Genomic DNA, 21,592 nt, shown 5'->3' with positions numbered 1-21,592 from the left:
TAACCACTGGTATTTTATCACTCGTGCCTCTCCCCTTAACTTTATTGCTATTTTCCCAGCCACTTTACCCTTCAAAAATGGCTCTGAGCACTATGGGACTCAACATCTGTGGTCATAAGTCCCCTAGAACTTAGAACTACTTAAACCTAACTAACCTAAGGACATCACACACATCCATGCCCGAGGCAGGATTCGAATCTGCGACCGTAGCAGTCGCGCAGTTCCTGACTGAGCGCCTAGAACCGCTAGACCACCGCGGCCGGCCTTTACCCTTCCCTTTCCTGTTGGGGTGAAGGACATTCCTAGTATAAACCCACCTACTGACAGAAACAACAGGAACCACACCAATGTGTGACCCTTCATCCATCGTAAGCAGACATTCCAACTCAAAATTAACTCTCCTGACAGAAGAGTTCAAATTAGGTCGGTCATAGCGCCCAAGAATAGATACAAACTCAACACTAGTATGCTTTGATGCTGATGCAATCTTTGCCAGGTCACACTCTATACTGTACCCAGGTTCTCTGTCAATACTATTACCTGGCTCACCCACTATAACCACAGTGTCTTCCTTAGTGAAATCTTTGCAAAGTGATCCTAAATCCTCTGTTACCTGCCCCAGACCAGCACTGGTTTAAAAAATTCCTGAACTGGTATTCTGATCCTAGTTCATCCTGCAAAAGTTGGCCAACAACTCTTCCACGGGAACCACCTAACAACAGCACTTTCTTTCTCTTTATTGATTTCCCTACATTCCTACTTTTCAATTTGCTGCTGAAAGTTTGTTGTGCCCTGTCTACACCTGCACCTTCTTGAGACTCACCATGTTCTAACTGAAGCAACAGGTGAAATCTATTTTCCACATTCACCACGAAGCTGTCAGATGAAGTTCTAGGCCTGTTCCTCCCGTTGCCACTTCCCACCTCTCTTTGCCCTTTTCCCTCCTTAACCTGTCAAGATCTCCCCTGGCCTTGTCTAACTCAGCCTGAAGGATGGCAATTTTTCCATCCTGTTCTAGTATCTTACTGTCTCTACTACATATCCTACAAAACCACTGACAAGTCTTATTTACTTCCCCTACTCCCATGCCACTACAGTCACCCACATAAAAAATACTACAGCATCCGTCACACCAAAGCCCCAACCTAACAATTCTACGGCAAGTCAAGCACTTTTCACTCATGATAAACGCAACAGTTTATTAAGAATAGGTCTGTTAAATTACAGATAAACATGAAAATCTGATTCCACTAATTTGGGCTATACGCAACTATATGTAAACAAAAACAACAGTGCAAAGTTTCTGAAACAACAACTTGAACTTTACGCTATTTTCCGGAAATGTGAGTTAAATAACAAAGAGGTACACAACAGCTAAATTGCTGGAGAGAGCAAAGAACAATTAAACAACGGTCTATAGATTCGCTGTGGCAAAACATAAACAGAAAATACGACTACAAACCAACTGTACGATATTTTCACATTTTCTGCTATATTATGTAAATAAAAATGAAACCTTTAATGGTACGCTTAAAAAGCACACTAATACACATATTTACCACGTAATCAGTACTAAACTAAATGTTATTGTAATTTAAAATGACTTATCTTTATGAGAACACCAAAACTCGCGAGCCACCTGGCTGCAGGGCATATAGTTTGTTTACAGAACGCGTCTATATTTATGTGTATAAATGCTAGGTAAGTTAAATATTACCCATGTGAAGTGAACATAAACAGTATAATATTACAGAGATCTGTTACCTACTTGCACCTGACTGTCTCTATTGTACACTGAAAATTGCACTCCAGAAAGCTCCTGTCAATCACAAACGTTAAATTTTGGTGTAAAAGCTAGGCAGGGGAAAAAATTTGGTTCACAGGCTTGACACCACAACAGTATTTCAAGTTGTGCAAAATGTACAGGCAAAAGTTACAAAAAGATGTCAAGGAAATCCTGCTGAACACCAATCTAAAATAATGAATGAAAAAGAAATCAATAGACAAAAAATAATATCCCAAATTTTTAGGAGTTTATACATATTGAGAAGAACCTGAGCTTTAAGTTAAATATTACAGATCTACACAAATGTCTACTGGACTTTTCCCAATTTAACTCACTAGCGTCTTGCAGTACTGTTTTTTGAACGACTCTTTATTGAGAGTAATTGACAACAGCCACATAGTGCATTTACTCATATATAAAGTTTGTTGTCTATTAATCACAATTTGAAAACAATACCAACATTTTTGAAAACAATACCAACATTCATAAATACAATACTAGGATGAGAAATGACTTGCTCATGCATCACTTAGATTTAGAGAGGCACAGAGGAGCCATAAAAATCTTTGACCATCTACCACATTTATATTAAGCATTTTCATGATTTAAATCCTCCTTTTGGAGTCACTTTTTGATTTTGTCAAAGATTTTGTGATGCTCTTTACACAACACCATGAAAAATCGTATAGAGTTCTTCTTTGCATCTCGTTTTCCCCCTTCCATCTTGTAAAGGACCCAAGGCTGTCAAACAATACTCAAGAATTGGTTATATTGTGATCTGTCAACAATCTCTCTCTGTTTAAAGAACAGTCTACAAAGCTTTTAGAGAAGACGAAAAAGACTTGTGTTAAAATTTTAATAGTGAATATTCTAAGATGAGTGATAAGAAGCAGATAATTTACTTGAGAAAACTATAATATTGCAATCGCATGGATAGCCACTACTTAGCTTAAGAAGGCAAACTTTCAGTACTGCCACTAGCGCATTTAAAAGTGGAAACATTAATACCAGCTTCTGAAACTAGTAGTTTGTTCTTCAGGGAGGACAAATGGATAGGATGGGAAAGGTTAGAATGAAGTGGCAAGTCACCAAGACCTCAGGGTGAGAGGAGCAGATAACAGAACTACAATAATAATTCCCAAAAGCTATGATTTGTGTTTTCACTTTTAAATATGTCTATCATCAGTGTTCATCCTCCCCTAACCCAACCCACCCTCCTCCCCCTGCCTGCCCCAAATCTAGGGTTCTTAATTATATTTTTTAAGGGTCGCACATACAAGTGCTGGATCCCAGCAATATGTCGCATGCACTACTGCTGCAATCAGTCACTTGTCTCAATCCCACTAAATATCAGCAATTTCACCTGTTATTACTAAAGCCATTTTATTGAGAATTTCTGTTGTGAAAAATGAACTTTTATGTTTAACAGCAGTTGCAGTTGATCATCATATCCACATGAATATTTGAAAAAAAAAATAGTTAAAAAAACTAGAATTGTAATTAATTAAAGTTGTTTTGAAATCCTTTTCTTGGGAAGTGTTGATTACTTTACAGAATATATTATTCTTTTCACTGATGCCAAATGTGTTGTGTACATCTTTCCAATGCACTAACACAATTCATTTTTTCTTTACTAGTCATTAATTTCTTTTTTATTCATTAGTGTTATAAACTAACTGTGAGTATTTACACAACCTATTTGCAAATTTCAAAGTGTAGAATTGTTATCAATAGTGGCAGTGATGATTATCATAACTCATTATAAACTGTACGAGGGAGAGCCCATTTAATATTATGGCACATCATTCTGTTTAGAAGTTAATAAATTTAATAATGCATGAAATTGTTTCATAAATATCACAAAATCATCAGATTCAGCTGAGTGTATGGCGACTAACTATGAACTTCCCATCAATACTATTTCTAAATCTTGTGCTCCAAAATGCTAATTACTGCATAATCAGAGGGTGTATTACCTATTACTTCCCACTACAAATGGCAACTCACTCTACAATGTAATTCGTGGTCCCTGAACAACTATAAATTCTAACATAATATTCTTATTCAATGTGGGCAAGGTGAAATGAAACAAAACACAACAATGCTTAATACCGAGACAAACAAGTCACAGCCATATTACCACACATCACAGCTAGCCTGCCAGGCAGCCATACTGCATTAACGAATTGTATGTGATCCATCAGATCGCTGTAATTCACATGCGATCTGCGACTGATCACTGCAATTTGCCCACGCGCACGAGCAATCTATGAAGTGACCCCGCATGTCCACACAATGGATTGCAGCACCCTTTCACTTGTGTGAGAGGAAATTTAGGTATGATTACTACCATATTTGTGGCAATCTTCTTGTTGTGCTTATTTTTTGCAGTACACATAAATTGCACTAGTTACTGAGAAAATGCCTTTTTGCATGCCACACATGAATTTTTGTTTATACACCCAGACACATTTTGCCTTAAAAATAAGAAGATAGTAAAATGTGTAATTCATTACTAGAAGATCACACAGTCTTCCCCCATGTAAAAAAACTGCTTGAATGTCATACTTTTTCATATACTCACTATAATTTAATAACATAACATTTCACATGCCATTTTTTGGTGATGCACATGATATTAGGCTAATGGTTAGTTTGGTTGTTTCTGAGAATGCTTTACTTTACATGAGAACTCTGTCATGAAAATAAGCACCCACTGTTATCATTTAATGTGAAACCAGCTATGGTGAAACAAAAGAACACTGATTTCTGTATTAAATGTTGCTGAACCAAAGAGCATGCATAATAACATGTTCATTTCATGTGTTACAGAGGACATCAATATGAGGCAAAAGTAACAACATTCTTCAAAAAACTAACAGAGAGAAGTGTGAAGTTTCCATGGCTGTAAGCCTAATACAATGTGCAGTAGCAGAAATAGCAGTTTGAGGCATTCGATTACAAAACTGAAGTGACTCTACAGGAAAAAGTACTTCAGGAAAAACTGCCTGATCTTCAAGTAATTAATCAGACATTTTACTGAGAACCACTAAGGTCATCTTGCTAAAAAGATAAAACACATCTGGCTGTTTACATAAAAATGCATGAGCAGTACACAGAAACAATTTATATTTTGTTAAACCGACACACTATAAAAGTATTCATTACTGTAGATGATAGACACTCCTCTTATTACTAACATACTGAGAATAACATAGTAGAATATAATTATGGATGTGTGACCATTTTTTCCATTGTATTTATAAATAAGTTGAAATGAAAACATGAATTAGCTGATTAGAAACTTTGTTACTATTCAGCAACAACATGCTTACTTTTGAACTGCATCTCTTCACATCAAATACAGGATTACTTTCAACAAGTACTTTTTTTTCTATTTCATTGGGATCACTATTGGTGATGGCATCTTCAGTATTTGCTTCTGTTAGACTCAAGTTGCTCAACTTTGAGAGCATATCCTGATCAATGCCAGAATCATCCTCAATACCATCTACTTCCTTTGCATCTTCTTCCAGCATCTGTAATAGAAAACAAATATCAACCATTATTAAAACTTAATAATGCAATAGCTGATCTGCAGCAACAATATAAGGGGGGGGGGGGGGGGAGAGAGCTTATCAGAACTGCAATATAACTTACAATTTAATAAAATTAACAACTCTAAAAACCAACTGCTGTAGAAAACTGTGTAGCCTTTAATTACACAATGCTGCAGAAAATGTGTTGTAGTTGTTGAAGAAAATTTTGAACCAGAAGAATATATGCAAATGAGTGTGGGTGTAGAATCAAGGGGTTCAGGGAATCTGTCCCAGGTGATCACATTTGTTTGACTCCCCTCCATAGGTGTAATATCATGTATTTTGCAGTTTTAAATTTAGAAATTATTAAATTAAAACAGTGCTTCCAACATTGTTTATATTATTCTATATAAAATCTGTTTTTCATAAAACCCTAAATGAATCACACATTTCAGAAAATTTATATAACACAACAAATCAAATGAACACTACATAATTAAATCAATTTGTGTCCGTGAACTTTGAACTCATTCCTGTATATTATTCGTGACTGGCATAGCAGTCACTTTGTTCTTGATTTGGATAACGTTAGGAACATTTTATGTGATCACATCATCTTCATCCAACTGCATAGCATCAAATCTTTGTGATGGGCAAAACAATTGTTGATTCTTATGTGATTGCATGTATTGGTTAGTGGCTTTGTATGATGAAAAATGTAGACCACAAATGGAACATGATCATTTAAATAAACATGCCTTAACACTAGGGCAAAAGCCATCATACAGAACTTGCTTCAAATGTGGGTGACGATCAGAGACCTAAAGATAGCTGAAGTAACAGAGGAGCAAATTTACCTTTGGAGTCATAATTTTCCTAAGTGTACATACCCATCTCAAGTCTGTTTAATCAAAGCAGGGTGCAGTAAAAACCCCACTTGTAATAATCGTCACAGGCTACATCATTACACACAACAACAACTAATGATCTACTCCCATTTTACAATTTGTAAAAAATATTGTGATTCATGTACATGATTTGTGTACCAAGAAACATAATTTTCCAATGTCCTAGCCTGTACAATATTCAGTGAGGTATCTGTTTGCACAATGTATTTGTCAACCAGAGGAAAATAGTATAAATGACCAACTGGCTCCAAATATTAGCCAAGACGGTGCCTGCACCCTCAAAGTTCTGTTTTTCTAGCTCCAAGTCAGTAGTTGGATCGCTGGAATCAAGATGTGAAACAAAATAGTCATGTGTTAATGCAACAGCAAGTTAACAAATAAGAGACACCATTTGTTGCTCCACTCTATTAAATGAGCTTCTTCCTGGAGCATATGTGGTAATGTAAATAGCATCAAAGTCAAAATCTTTAAAATGTTGAACAGTTGGAACTATAATTTGCTCATATCTTGGATTTTCATCAGAAACATGATCACTAATAAAGATAAACACAGGTTTTACAAAGTATTATTCTTGAGTTATCATTAATTTTTGAATGCCGGCAAGTCAGAAAGTCTATGTATATCTGTGGAATGAATCTCTGCATTAGAGGAAGAATGTTTTTCGCTACAAATGTAGGCACAGAGGTGTCAAAGCTTCAGGATCCCTTCACCATCTATCTTTATTACAACACCTGCATAAATACAGTGAATAAGTTTGTTTTTCGGTAACAACAAAATCATGAACTGGCAAATTTACACAGTAGCCAAGACACATTATTATTGGTGCTTGAGCTTTCGCTATTTCAATACATAATGGCACAAGTGCTTCATCATTCATTGATAAAAACAATACTTGTCCAAGGCCTAAAACTAAAGCTAAAAATTCAAGGTTCCTTATCGTACCTGTATAGAATTGGTCATCTTTAAGCTTCATGTGTAGCAAGAGTCTGGATTGCACAATTTAACAGGAACAGTTACCATGTGCTTTTTTTGTTCTTCTGTATTGACTTTTCTGGGAAGAAGTCTTGAGTATAGCCCTGATCGACTAGTAGTATAGCCTTGTTTACCTAATAATTGTCCAATGTTTTGCAGTACCTTATAATTTCAGTGTGACATGAACCATAAGCTACACCACAAAAACGTGCAATCTCCGAGATGACGTCAAGTACACTGGACTGATTTTCTTCTACTCTAGGCCAACCAATAGTATTTCAAATTTTAAAAGCGGCTGCCAAGTCAAAATTACTTTCACAGTTTTCTATGTCAAATTAAGTTTTTAAGAGTCACCTTTAACATATTTCCTTAATGCTTTTTTTTGTGTTGCTTCATCTTAAGTGTACTGACCAGGCACTGATTTAGGTACTGTCTGAAGTAACTGGCTTCCAATTGATTGTAAATTAACATCTTTTTCTTCTGGCATGTCCTGTTTTGTTTCTTCCTGTAATTGAAAGTAAACATATAAAATGTTGAATACCCCCACCTTGGGGCACCAGTATCCAACCCCTATTCCAGCCACAGTGTTCCTCTTTGTCAATCCCTTATAGTGCCCAGACCCTGCCTAGCTGATCTTTTCAACCTACCACGTCCCCCAAAAACTCCTACCAACACTCCACGAAATCCAGAGTCGAAACAATCCCAGAACACTGTTGTTAACCTTACCACCAAAATCCTCAGCTCCCCCTCCTCCCCCCAGAAGTTTCAGTCCCATCCAAAGTCCTCACATTCAGCTCTATTCACAAGTTTAACCATGTTGGATTTGTGAAAGATCTACTCCCCTTCTCCTGCTGCCCACAATGGAAACAATTCTTTGCCACCAACACCTTCAACTAAAGCAAATTCAATCCTAACATCAAACCCTGTCTGTCCCAATTCATACCACCACTCAGCCATGACCTTTCCACAATCCCACCAAACCATCCCCTGGTCACCTTCCAGGACTTCCTAACTTCCAACTTGGCCTCACCATACTTACCCAGGTCCCTTCCTAAGAACAACAGTCTTTAAAGAGAAGAAAGGTCTGCTCTACACTACCTAAAAATGGATCCTGACCTGATCATCCTCCTGGTAGACAAATGTTCCACCATTGTTGTGATGAATAGGAGTGACTACCTGGCAGAGGGCCTCCGCCAGTTGTCCGACGCCTCCATCTACAAGCTCTGCCAAAGTGACGCCATCCTAGATGTCCAACACAACCTCTAATCCCATCCCTAGGATCTTCACAGAAGCTTTTCCCTGAATCCATCACCCTACTCACCCCAACGAGAACCCCACACCCATCTTCTACATGCTCCCCAAAATCCACAAACCTAACAATCCTGGTAACCCCATTGTGGCTGGTTAAGAGCCCCCACAAAGAATCCTGGCATTTGTTGATCAACATCTCCAACCGTTTGTCCAAAACCTAGCATCCCCACAACCTTACCTCCTGGATCCCTACTTGTCACTGTTGATGCAACCTCCTTATAAACCAACATCCCTCACGTCCATGGCCTTGCTGCGACTGAACACTGCCTCTCACAACGGACACTGATGCCATCTACAGTTGTATGGAACCGAAGATGTGTGTTCACATCATGAACACTATTGGACTTCAGCTTCACAGTTTATTGGTGACATAACAATTTGTGCCAGACCGGGAAAACGTTTCTTCTATTTCATACATCTGTTGATCGGGAGCAGTGTTTGTTCCTTCAGACATGTATGCATGTCATTCCAAACCCACCACTTCATTTCTCATATACCTAAGCAAATACATCATAACCCATAAACACTTCACCTTTGAAGGGAAGGTATACAAATAAATTCGTGTCACAGCCATGGGCACCTGCATGACACACTCTTATGCCAACCTCTCCATGGGTCACCTACACGAAACATTCCTAGCTTCCCAAAACTCGAAACCCATGGTCTTGTTCTGGTTTATTGAAGACATTTTTATAATCTGGACCCAAGGCCAGGACACCTTATCCTTATTCCTCCACAGCCTCAATACCTTCTTTCCCATCCACTTCAACTGGTCCTCCTCCATCCATCGTGCCACCTAACTATATGTTGATCTCCTCTCAGAAGGCTCCATCCACACCTTGGTCCACATCAAACCCACCAATCACCAACAGTACCTGCACTTTAACAGATGCCACCTGTTCCACACCAAAAACTGCCTCACACAGTCTCGCCAGCCATGGTTGACACATCTGCAGTGATGAGAACTCCCTTGGCCAGTATGCTGAAGGCCACACAAAGGTCTTCTCAGACAGGCAATAACCTCCAGACATAATTCACAACCAGATCCCTCATGCCATATCCTCACAAACACACGAGCCTCACATCCATTCCAAAAATCAATAACAAAGAAGCATCCCATTTGTCACCCAATACCACCGTGGACTGGAACGACAGAACAACGGCCTTTGTCAAGGCTCTGATTATCTATTATCATGCCCTGAAATGAGGGACATGCTACCAAAGTGGTTTTCCACCACCCACCCAACTTCCACTACATCCTAGTCCATCACTATGTCACTCCCACCCCCAGTTCCCTGCCACAGGGATCACACCCCTGTGGAAGACCCAGATGCAAGATCTGCACAATCCACCCACCCAGCACCACCTACTCCAGTCCCCTCATAAGCTTATCTCACCCCATCACAGGCTAGGCGACCTGTGAAAGCAGCCATGTTATATATCAGATCTACTGCAACTGCTGCACAGCGTTTTACATTGGTATGACAACCAACTAAAAGTCAGCTAGAATGAATGGCCACTGCCAAACTGGTACATAAACATGATGGACCACCCAGTGGCACAACATGTGAGATTTCAATGAGTGCTTCACAACCCGTGTCTACTGGACCCACCACCACCACCACCAGCTTTTCTGAGCTGTGCAGACAGGAACTATCCTTTGTGTGTGTGTGTGTGTGTGTGTGTGTGTGTAGTGAAAACAGCACTGAAACTGGCCGAACTTACTTTATAGTAAGTAGTTAATTAAACCACCAAACTTGTTGTTATAGGTTATTCTGTTCTTCAATCAGCCACAGAATGCTAAATATATTTTTAGTGGGGAGAACAAAAAATTAAAATAATATAAAACACTAACTTAACTTTATGCCCACTGGTTCTAGTTGTTTTGACAACACAAAATTGGCACAATGGCTATTTTTGTCAACACTTCAAACGCAGTATCGGCATTTCACGTACATCAAAGGTGGCCAATGGGCAGCATTGTAGCTGCAGCAAGCGTGAACTTGTGGTGCTGCCATGTGTCAAAAACCGATGCGAACAAATGTAAACCTTATTTAATAATGTTGATCAGTTAGTAATATTTTAAAGTATTTTATTAGAGCTGAAGTTTATAGGGTTGTGATACTTTAGATTTATACATTTAACATCACAAAACTTATGACTCTCCCACCCCTGTCACACGATATCACACTTTGTTTGCTCAAGCCTGTTCAACTCCTTGAGAGCAGCACTCCTGAAGTCACCTTGTGCGCAATGAGAGTTCAAGCAACAATGCACTGCAGGTTTCAATTGATCTGTAACATGCTCAGTCAAGTATCTTGCAGGATTGTGTTCATATGGTGGGCAAGGTGTCTCATGCATTAATATATAGAAAATAAAGTTGGAGGAACCTGTGCTCATACTACACAGCTCTCAGATTACCCTTGATGGATAGTGATGAAAGGTACCTGACATTCGTAAATGATAATGAGCTCAAACATTACAGAAAGTAACTGAGGCACAGAGTGCCTGAGTATGGGTACTGACACCTGGCTGCCTCCATATTACTCTGAGTCAATTACTAGGCATCAGACAAATACTGCACTCAACAACCAAGAATACACATCACCACACTGATCCAGGTTCCATTCTAAGTGTTCCTCCTTCACAACCCAAAACCTGCAAATAAGTAGTCATTTTTTGTTCGAGAACAGAATTTTTATACTGCAGCTGAATGTGAAATGATATGAAATTTCCTGGCAGATTAAAAATGTGTGCAAGACTAAGACTTGAACTTGGGACCCTTGCCTTTCACAGGTAATGAATCTACCAATGGAGCTATCGAAGTATGTTTCACAACCTGTCCTTGCAACTTTATTTCTGCCGGTACCTCATCTCCCACCTTCCAAACTTCACAGAACTTACAAGACTAACACTCTAAGAAGAGCACATGCGCCATGAAAGACAAAGGTTATGAATTTGAGTTTCAGCATGCAGCACACAGGTTTAATCTGACCAGAAGTTTCAATCTTTTCTGTTGCTTTAAACATCTCTATTGTGTTCAGCTCTACTAAATTCTTTTTGTAAAAAATGAAATGGAATAAGGAATGAAGTAAAAAGGATAGACCTCTCTTTTTTGTAGTTCTAATAATTTGAGGTGATCGTATTTGAAAACCATAATTTTTTGGGGCCTGTCTTATCAAAAATTCTTCCCAAACGAAGAGCACTACATGTTGAACAATGCCATGCATGATAAAAATGTTCATCATCAATCTCGTACAGTATTTAATTCTCTCTTAAATGTGTAACTTATGGTTTTTTATGTGACATTAGTTTGTTAAATAGCTGTAAGTTTAAAAGTAAGTTTGCATTTCAGCATTTTTATACAAATATAAAACTGTAGCTATTTAACCGACTAATTTCATGTGGAAAATACCATAAGGTACACAATGTGCAGAAAATCTCATGTCAATAGCTGCTTTAACAATTGGCAATAATTATGTTAGTTTCATTCTTGTACAGCCTTGTTCAAACTATCTGTGTTTTATTGTTGTGTTTGTTGTGTAGCGAGTGGATTCTTTTCTCTAAAGGTAGCTCTTATATGCTTTACAAGATAATGAAACACTTATAATCTGATCTGTATTTACAATAATACTAGTTTTGTTTAATACTTGTTTAGTTATGTGCATATATCTTCATTGAATGTTTTATTCTGGTGGTATAAAATTTGCACAATTTCATTCAATTAAAATTTGAGCCAATGGCATTTTGCAGGTAATACTTTTGCGATTGAGTAGAAATGGACACACAAGGAAGCAGCTTACCTTCTTGCTCAACATAGCAAGGGGGTGGAGCTTCAAAGTGTAATGTAATTTTCCACACAAAAACAAGGCTGCCCTGAAACTGTTTATGGATTTTGGTGAATGCGAACAAGAGTTCTTCCAATGCTCTGAAGCAAAACTGGACAACACATCTCAAGTTCGTCTATGCTATGAAGGCTTGCTTTTGACTAAATATGAGAGTTTACAAGAAAAATGATTTAATTCCTGTGGCAAAAAGTACTCTAATTTGAAGACGGGAATTTGGGCAGTTGATATTAAAACAGGAAATAAGGCTTGTGCTCTGAAGAAGACAAAGAAGCAGCATCTTCATAATATAAAGCCAAATCAGATAATTTGTCCAGCTTGAAAGATTGCATTAAATAAATATCTGGACAAAGTTTTATCATTAGTTGATATTTCACACCTGAAATGAGCTGTAAGTACCAGAGATGAGCTTCAGTATTTGAAGCAGAAAATTCAAAGGGCACAGACTACAATTGAATATCATGTTGTAAATGCTACGAGTGCGAAATGGCAAACTGAACGAGCCAATAAAAGTAAGCAACGTGGAAACTGCGCTGAGTGTGCACATTTTCTGACTGAAATGAATGGCAACATGCAGGAATCCAATAATAAAGAACAGACACAAATTGTAACTTGGAACCTATAAGTTTGACAATCAGAGAAACAGCAGCAGATTTTGAAATATCAGAAAGGATGGTAAAATCAAACAATGGACCTTCTAGGTAGGAATACTAACAATGTAGGAAAGACTGATTGCTACATACCACAAAGGTAACACATTAAGTTGCAGAGAGGCACAATTAAAAGACGTTTACACATACACTTTAGGCCACAGCCTTTGTCAGAAAAAGAGAACAACATAGCATTCATTCACACAAGTGATGCACTCTTCATGCACACATGACCACCCACTCTGGCAACTTGTCCCCAAGCTGACAGAGCTGGTGGTCATGTTCATGAGGTGTGTTTAGTTATGTAAATGAATGGTATTGTGTTCCTCTTTTTCTGATGAAGACTGTGGCCTAAAGTTTATGAGAAAGGATGGTACAGTGTGCTTGAAGGCTTAAGGCAGAGAAGGGCATTGCAGCCACTTGCTGAAAATTAACAAAGAAGATATTACCAGCAAAAATCACTTGTAGAGTGAAAAATTGTTTTTAAGATGATGAATTTAGGAGAGTATGTCCTGGAGAGGGCGGGGGGACAGTTAGACTTTCAGGCACAAACATATACAGGGTTATTACAAATGATTGAAGCGATTTCACAGCTCTACAATAACTTTATTATTTGAGATATTTTCACAATGCTTTGCACACACATACAAAAACTCAAAAAAAGTTTTTAGGCATTCACAAATGTTCGATATGTGCCCCTTTAGTGATTCGGCAGACATCAAGCCGATAATCAAGTTCCTCCCACACTCGGCGCAGCATGTCCCCATCAATGAGTTCGAAAGCATTGTTGATGCGAGCTCGCAGTTCTGGCATGTTTCTTGGTAAAGGAGGTTTAAACACTGAATCTTTCACATAACCCCACAGAAAGAAATCGTATGGGATTAAGTCGGGAGAGCGTGGAGGCCATGACATGATTGCTGATCATGATCGCCACCACGACCGATCCATCGGTTTTCCAATCTCCTGTTTAAGAAATGCCGAACATCGTGATGGAAGTGTGGTGGAGCACCATCCTGTTGAAAGATGAAGTCGGCGCTGTCGGTCTCCAGTTGTGGCATGAGCCAATTTTCCAGCATGCCCAGATACACATGTCCTGTAACGTTTTTTTTTGCAGAAGAAAAAGGGGCCGTAAACTTTAAACCGCGAGATTACACAAAACACGTTAACTTTTGGTGAATTGCGAATTTGCTGCACGAATGCGTGAGGATTCTCTACTGCCCAGATTCGCACATTGTGTCTGTTCACTTCACCATTAAGAAAAAATGTTGCTTCATCACTGAAAACAAGTTTCGCACTGAACGCATCCTCTTCCATGGGCTGTTGCAACCGCACCGAAAATTCAAAGCGTTTGACGTTGTCATCGGGTGTCAGGGCTTGTAGCAATTGTAAACGGTAAGGCTTCTGCTTTAGCCTTTTCCGTAAGATTTTCCAAACCGTCGGCTGTGGTACGTTTAGCTCCCTGCTTGCTTTATTCGTCGACTTCCGCGGGCTACGCGTGAAACTTGCCCGCACGCATTCAACTGTTTCTTCGCTCACTGCAGGCCGACCCGTTGATTTCCCCTTACAGAGGCATCCAGAAGCTTTAAACTGCGCATACCATCGCCAAATGGAGTTAGCAGTTGGTGGATCTTTTTTGAACTTTGTCCTGAAGTGTCGTTGTACTGTTATGACTGACTGATGTGAGTGCATTTCAAGCACGACATACGCTTTCTCGGCTCCTGTCGCCATTTTGTCTCACTGCGCTCTCGAGCGCTCTGGCGGCAGAAACCTGAAGTGCGGCTTCAGCCGAACAAAACTTTATGAGTTTTTCTACGTATCTGTAGTGTGTCGTGACCATATGTCAATGAATGGAGCTACAGTGAATTTATGAAATCGCTTCAATCATTTGTAATAGCCCTGTACATGCAGTAAAGATCATTGCTTTGCTTTCCACAGAAAATGTGTACGTGCTACAGGAATCGAAATGGGCAGAGAAATATGGTTCTCAAAAATTCTGTAAAATTAGAACAAAATGATGAGTAACAGTTTGATCAGCTGGAATGCATGCACTCTCTCTCTCTCTCTCTCTCTCTCTCTCTCTCTCTCTCTCGCGTGTGTGTGTGTGTGTGTGTGTGTGTGTGTGTGTGTGTGTGTGTGTGTTTTTCAGAATGTCACACTTACACTCAGTGGAGCAGTAATTAGTGAAAACAATAAGGAGCTTCTCAGAAAGACGGCTTAATATCTGCTGTGAAAAATGTCCTGGGTCTGAAGCTGTAACATTTGCAGTTGCCAGCTATTTTATAGAGCATGTTCCTTAGGAAATTATTGTGTACAAGAAATGGGTCTATACCGATCAAGACACCTGGACACAAAGCAATTTTTGTAGTAGTAGCAACAAAAATTTGGAGTTTGTCATCCCACCATCATACAGAAAAATACCAGCTTGCATCTCAAAACGTTTAAACGTGATCTAAGGGAAGATAAACTTATTATCCTAATGAAGTTTGCTGAAAACAATTCATTTATCATTCAGAATGCAATACAATGTTCTTCGCCAAAATCAGGAAATGGAATCTATTAGTCTTTGACTGTCAGTGACTTCTGCAACATCACATAATTACTGTGCATGTTTCCATCAAGGAGCAGATCAAATATGTAAAATCACAGTTTACTCAGATATCCCACATACATTCTTTCAGTTATGATAAGTTTCTCGATTTGTACTGTCATAAGAGAGACTCAGGAATGATGACAGAATGGAATTTCTTTGGTACAAGTCATGGAAAGTCACCTTGTAATGAGGCTGGAGATTTTTTTTAAAAACGGGAAGGGGGATTGGGGTTAGTAGGGAGAGCAAGCTTGTAACAACCAATCAATAGGCACAGCAGCTTCTTACACTTATAACTGAGTTTCACTTTTCCACCAAGTGTTCATGGCATTAAATTTACTTTCATCAGAAAAGAAAAAATCAAACAAAATAAAAAGAAAGATTTAAACCTGGGCATACTCTACCACCAAGGACTAGGGAAAATAATCATTTTTTGCAAACTGTTGAAACAACAATGTAATGAAGATAAATTGAGTATAAAGACAACAAATGCCACCAATTTCAGTCCAAAGAGAGACAAAAAGACTGTTAAACGAATGAATACTGATTCTCATTTTAAGTGGTTGGTTGGTTTTTGGGGAAGGAGACCAGACAGCGAGGTCATCGGTCTCATTGGATTAGGGAAGGAAGGGGAAGGAAGTCGGCCGTGCCCTTTGAAAGGTACCATCCCGGCATTTGCCTGGAGCGATTTAGGGAAATCATGGAAAACCTAAATCAGGATGGCCGGACGCGGGATTGAACCGTCGTCCTCCCGAATGCGAGTCCAGTGTCTAACAACTGCGCCACCTCGCTCGGTCATTTTAAGTGGTTTAAACATGCGAAGATACTTACAATCTAATTAGCATGTTATGCCCTTAGCATCCTGTCACCAGTGTATAATGACTACTACCTTTTAGTTATGCATTATTTAGCATGCATACTCAAATCTTAGCTACAGAATTCCTTCCTGGGAGACAAAAGTACAAAATTAGTTTTAAAAATGGCTGTTTCTCAGCAACTGTACGTAAGTGTCAAACTTAGGAGTTATACAGCCAACTGGTTGCAAATAACAGTTTGGTACATTGACTTAGGTTTCGACACCTACTAAGGGTGCCTTCATCAGAATGAAATTCTGAGAAATCATAAAATTATATTGCAAGAAAGCAATGATCAGAATTCAGAGCTGCTTTAAATTCTGAACACTGCTTTCCCGCAACGTAATTTTACAGTTTCTCAATATTTCATTCTGATGAAGACATCCTTAGTAGGGGGTGAAATGTAGGTAAATGTACCAAACAGATACTTGCAACTGGCTGGCTCTATAATTCCTATGTTTGAAAGCATAAAATGTGAATATAGTTTTCAAACTACAGAAAATGGCCTTACGAATAATAAAAATAGTGGTAGGGGTCACTGTCAAGGTCTGTTTAAAACCCTGGGGATTTTAATCGCACCAAATGAGGAAATTGCCAATCAGCTACGTGCATAAAAAATAATCTTGGTAATTACTGCAGAAACAGCTATATCCTTGACCACGGAACAGAACCTGGACTGAATTTACACAAGAAAGGAGAAAGATAAAACTCAAAACAGCATTCTCCATCAAGGAATAAAATTGTGCAATAGATAGCCCAAGGAGATTACAAAGATCACTATCAAGTCTCCTCTTACATCTAACCAGGCACTCTACACATTTTACATTGTTGTCATTACCAAACAGGTTATATGAAGTCTTACATTTAATAATGGATAAAATACTTAGAATAACTGTAACATGAATAGTGGGAACAGTAGTAGCAGTAGCAAGAGGAGGGGGGAGGAGGGGGATGTAGTTTACAAAGAATACAACAAATAGAACAACAGAGACAAATTACAGGCAGGTATGAGGATGGTATGGAAAGTTGTCAGCATCTCATTTTGAAACACAACGTACATGATTCCCCTCCTTCCGAAGTTGGTACAACTTTCAACAGACACCATGTGAATTGGTCCAATAATTGGCCATAGCCAGCTAGCTGAATATGGTGTGGTGTGTAAATTCTCAGTACTGTTCTAGTACTGTTCAATGACAAATAATTTGTAAAAGGTGGTTGGTTGGTTTTAAGGTGGGAGAAGGGCCCAAACTACGAGGTCATCGGTCCCTTGTTCCTAATAAAACAATGCTACAAGTTTGAGAATAATACGGACAGAAAGGAAAATCCATAAGAGTGAAGGGAAGGCAACAAACACTAAAAGGAACAAAAGAGGACAGGAAAACAACAGAGAGATGCTAGAAACAGGAGAGAGTAAAACATGAAAGCAGATTACAGTGGCTGGCCAACCATGAGTATAAAAACGAAAGCCAGCCACTCTGTAACACATTAAAAGCTCCCCCCTAAAAGCACTAGGGTGGAGGACACAGAGTGGTAAAGGACATGTGCTAAAACCTACATAGAAGTATTAGGGTGCTGGAAAAGTTAAAAGTTGGCAGTCCAGCAAGAGGTGGACAACTGTCATTTGGGAGCCACAGCAACACTGAGGTGGGTCTTCGCGACGGAGCAGGTAACCATGCATTAGCCAGGTATGGCCAATGCGGAGCTGGCAGAGGACAACTGATTCCCTGGGAGAGGCCTGCATGGAAGACTTCCACACATTCATAGTCTCCTTAATGACACACAGTTTGTTGTGCATGCTGTTATGCCATTCTGTCTCCCAAAGCCGGAAAACCCTGTGGTGTAAGACAGAACACAGGTCAGCTTCGGAGATGCCTATCTCCAGAAGTGGTTTGCACTTCGTCTGTTTGGCCAGCCTGCCGGAAAATTTGTTGCCAGGGATTCCAACGATTCCGACGTGACCTGGGGTCCACACAAACACCATGGAATGGCAGGACTGTTCCAGGGCATAGATGGACTCCTGAATGGAAGCTAAAAGAGTGTGGCAAGTGTAGTACTGGTCGATACCTTGTAGGCTGCTCAATGAGTCAGTACACAGGAGGAATGACTCACCAGGGCATGAGCGAATGCACTCAGGAGCATGAGATATGGCCGCCAGCTCTGCAGTGAAAACACTGCAGCCAACTGGAAAGGAGTGCTGTTCAATATGTCCTCCATGAACACATGTGAAGCCTACATGACCATCAGCCATTGAGCAGTCAGTGTAAACCATTTCAGAGCCTGGAACACATCAAGAATCGAGAGGACGTGACAGCGGAGAGCGGCGGGGTTAACGAAGTCCTTAGGGCCATGCAAAAGGTCCAGACGAAGTGAAGGACTCCAGTTCGTAGAGAAGGGACTGCCCGTGAACCGCAATCATTCGCCCCGATCTGGGCCGCCGATGCGGGAGTTGGAACGCCACGGGCGGGAAAAGGAGACTGTAATTCCGATGCTCAGGGGAACTATGAATGTGTGCTGCATAACTGGCGAGCAGTTGCGCACGTCTGATCTACAGTGGAGGGACACCAGCCTCCACCCAGTAGGCTGGTCACCGGACTCGTCCTAAAAGCTCCTGTCGCAAATTGAACCACACGGTGTTGCACAGGGTTGAGTAAATGCAATGCTGTAGGCGCTGCCGATCCATAAACCACACTCCCATAGTCAATTCGGGATTGGGAAAGGGCTCTGTAGAGCTGCAGCAGCAACAGCGATCTGCACCCCAATTGGTGTTGCTCAGGCAACGGAGGTTGTTGAGGTGCTGCCAGCACTTCTGCTTAAGCTGACGAAGAGGGAGCCAAGTCAATCAAGTATCGAAAACCAGTCCTAGGAATTGATATGTCTCCACTACAGTGAGTGGATCGTCATTAAGGTAAAGTGCGGGTTCCGGATGAAAGGTACAATGCCGCCAGAAGTGCATGACACATGACTTTGCAGCTGAAAACTGGAAGCTGTGGGCTACAGCCCATGATTGCGCCTTGTGGATGGCTCCTTGGAGGCGCCACTCACCAACAACAGTACTGGAGCAGCAGTATGAAATGCAGAAATCGTCTGCATACAGAGAAGTTGAGATGGAGGGCCCTACAGCTGCTGCTAGACCATTAATGGCCACTAAAAATAGAGAGACACTCAATACAGAGCCCTGCGGGACTCCATTCTCCTGGATATGGATGGAACTATGGGAATCACCAACTTGGACACGGAAAGTACGGAGCGACAGGAAGTTTCGGATAAAAATCTGGAGTGGTCCCCAGAGACCCCGCTCATACAATGTGGCACAGATATGATGTCACCAAGATGGATGTGTCATATGCTTTACGTAAGTCACTAAAGACGACAATCAGGTGTTGCCGTCTGGAAAAGGCTGTTCGGATGGCAGACTTGTTGGACACAAGATTATCAGTGGTAGAGCAACCCTTGCGGAAGCCGCCCTGACATGGAGCCAGCAAGCCATGTGACTCCAGGGCCCAACCCAACCGCCGACATATCGTACGTTCCAGCAGCTTACAAAGAATGCTGATGGGCCGATAGCTACCCACATCAAGCTGGTTTTTACCAGGTTTGAGCACCGGAATGATGCTGCTCTCCCGCCATTGCAATGGAAAGATGCCATCGCACAAGATCCAGTTGAAGATGACTAGAAGATGTCGTTCGTAGTCAGATGAGAGATGTTTAATCAACTGGCTGTGGATGCTATCAGGCCCGGGAAGCTGTGTCGGGGCAATGTGCAAAGGCACTGAGGAGCTTCCCACTCTGTAAATGGGGCGTTATAGGATTCACCTCAGCATGTAGTGAATGAGAATACGTTCCCTTCCAGCCGCCGTTTGAGTGTGCGAAAGGCTGGGGGGGAGGAGGGGGGGTGGGGGTGGGGGGGGGGTGGGGGGAGTAATTCTCCGACGCAGAGGCTCGAGCAAAGTGCTCAGGAGAGCGCTCGGCAATAATCGCATTTGCGTCGGTACATAACTCGCCATTTATGGCAACACCGGGGACAGCTGTTGGGGCCTGGTACCCGAAAAGACGTTTGATCTTTGCCCAGGCTTGGGAAAGTGACGTATGGCACCCAATGGTCGAGACGTATCTATCCCAACACTCTTGCTTCCATCATTTGATAAGTTGGCGAATGTGGGCACGGAGCCATTTAAAGGCTATGAGGTGCTCCAGGGAAGAGTGTCACCTATGCTGCTGTAGAGCTCGCTGACGCTCCTTAATTGCTTCACTTCCAGCGACCACCAAGGGACTGCCTTACGCCGCTAAAGGTAAATCATGAATTGCTTGGGTGAAACTAGAACGAACTCAAATACGTACACTGAGATGCTAGAGACAGAATGGATTAGAATGTTTGAGGACCTAGGTGACGAGAGTCTGATGTTTCAAAAATGGCTTGAAGATGAAGATATCGATGTCTTGCCTTGGGCTGCATGTAGACTCCAATGCACGTTCCTCAAAGTCCTCCATAAACAAATTGGCCACAATAGGTGACAACGGGCTTCCCACTGAAACTCCATCAGTCTGTTCGTAGTACTGACCATTGAATAAAAAGTAAGTGGAAGTCAGGACATGTCAAAACAAATTTGTTAAGTCGACACCAAGCTTAACCTCAATTAGCTGCAATGAATCAGAGAGAGGAACGCGAGTGAAAAGAGAAACTACATCAGAACTGACTAAAATATCAGAGTCATTCAAACGCAATCCCGGCAATCGACATAAGAAATCTGCAGAGTTCTTAATGTGGTGCTCACACCTACCTACTAGTGGGCTCAACAAACTAGCAAGATGTTTAGCTACATGATATGTCGGAGCACCAATATTAGAAACAATAGGCCTCAATGGAACAGCCTCTTTATGGACCTTAGGGAGGCCATATAATCTAGTTGGTACAGTACAGTAAGAATTAAGACTCTTGGTAGTCTCCTGTGACAAAGAACTTTTCTTCAGGAGGTTATTAGTCTTTCTCTCAACACTCTTAGTAGGGTCAGCTCCGATTTTGCGATACACCGAATCAGAAAATAGACACTACATCTTTTGAATGTAATCGTGCTTGTTCAACAAAACCGTGGCATTTCCCTTGTCTGCAGGTAAAATAACAATATCAGGATACATTCTCAGT

The 21,592-nt window shown here is 40.6% G+C and overlaps 1 protein-coding gene across 3 annotated transcripts in view; it reads right to left on the bottom strand.

Annotated features, from left to right (window-relative positions):
* LOC126203628 (transcription termination factor 2) overlaps nucleotides 1–21,592 on the bottom strand; it is a 307,259-nt gene that overhangs the window by 30,483 nt on the left and 255,184 nt on the right. For all 3 annotated transcript variants that reach the window (XM_049938002.1, XM_049938001.1, XM_049938003.1), the window contains one exon: nucleotides 5,122–5,325. In XM_049938002.1, coding sequence (XP_049793959.1) covers nucleotides 5,122–5,325 — 204 coding nt within the window. The remainder of the gene's footprint in view (nucleotides 1–5,121; nucleotides 5,326–21,592) is intronic.

The sequence above is a fragment of the Schistocerca nitens genome, chromosome 9 (assembly GCF_023898315.1).
Source record: "Schistocerca nitens isolate TAMUIC-IGC-003100 chromosome 9, iqSchNite1.1, whole genome shotgun sequence".
NCBI classification, from domain to species: Eukaryota; Metazoa; Arthropoda; class Insecta; order Orthoptera; family Acrididae; genus Schistocerca; species Schistocerca nitens.
The sequence above is the reverse complement of the archived record's forward strand: the minus strand, read 5'-3'. Positions and strand labels throughout refer to the sequence as shown.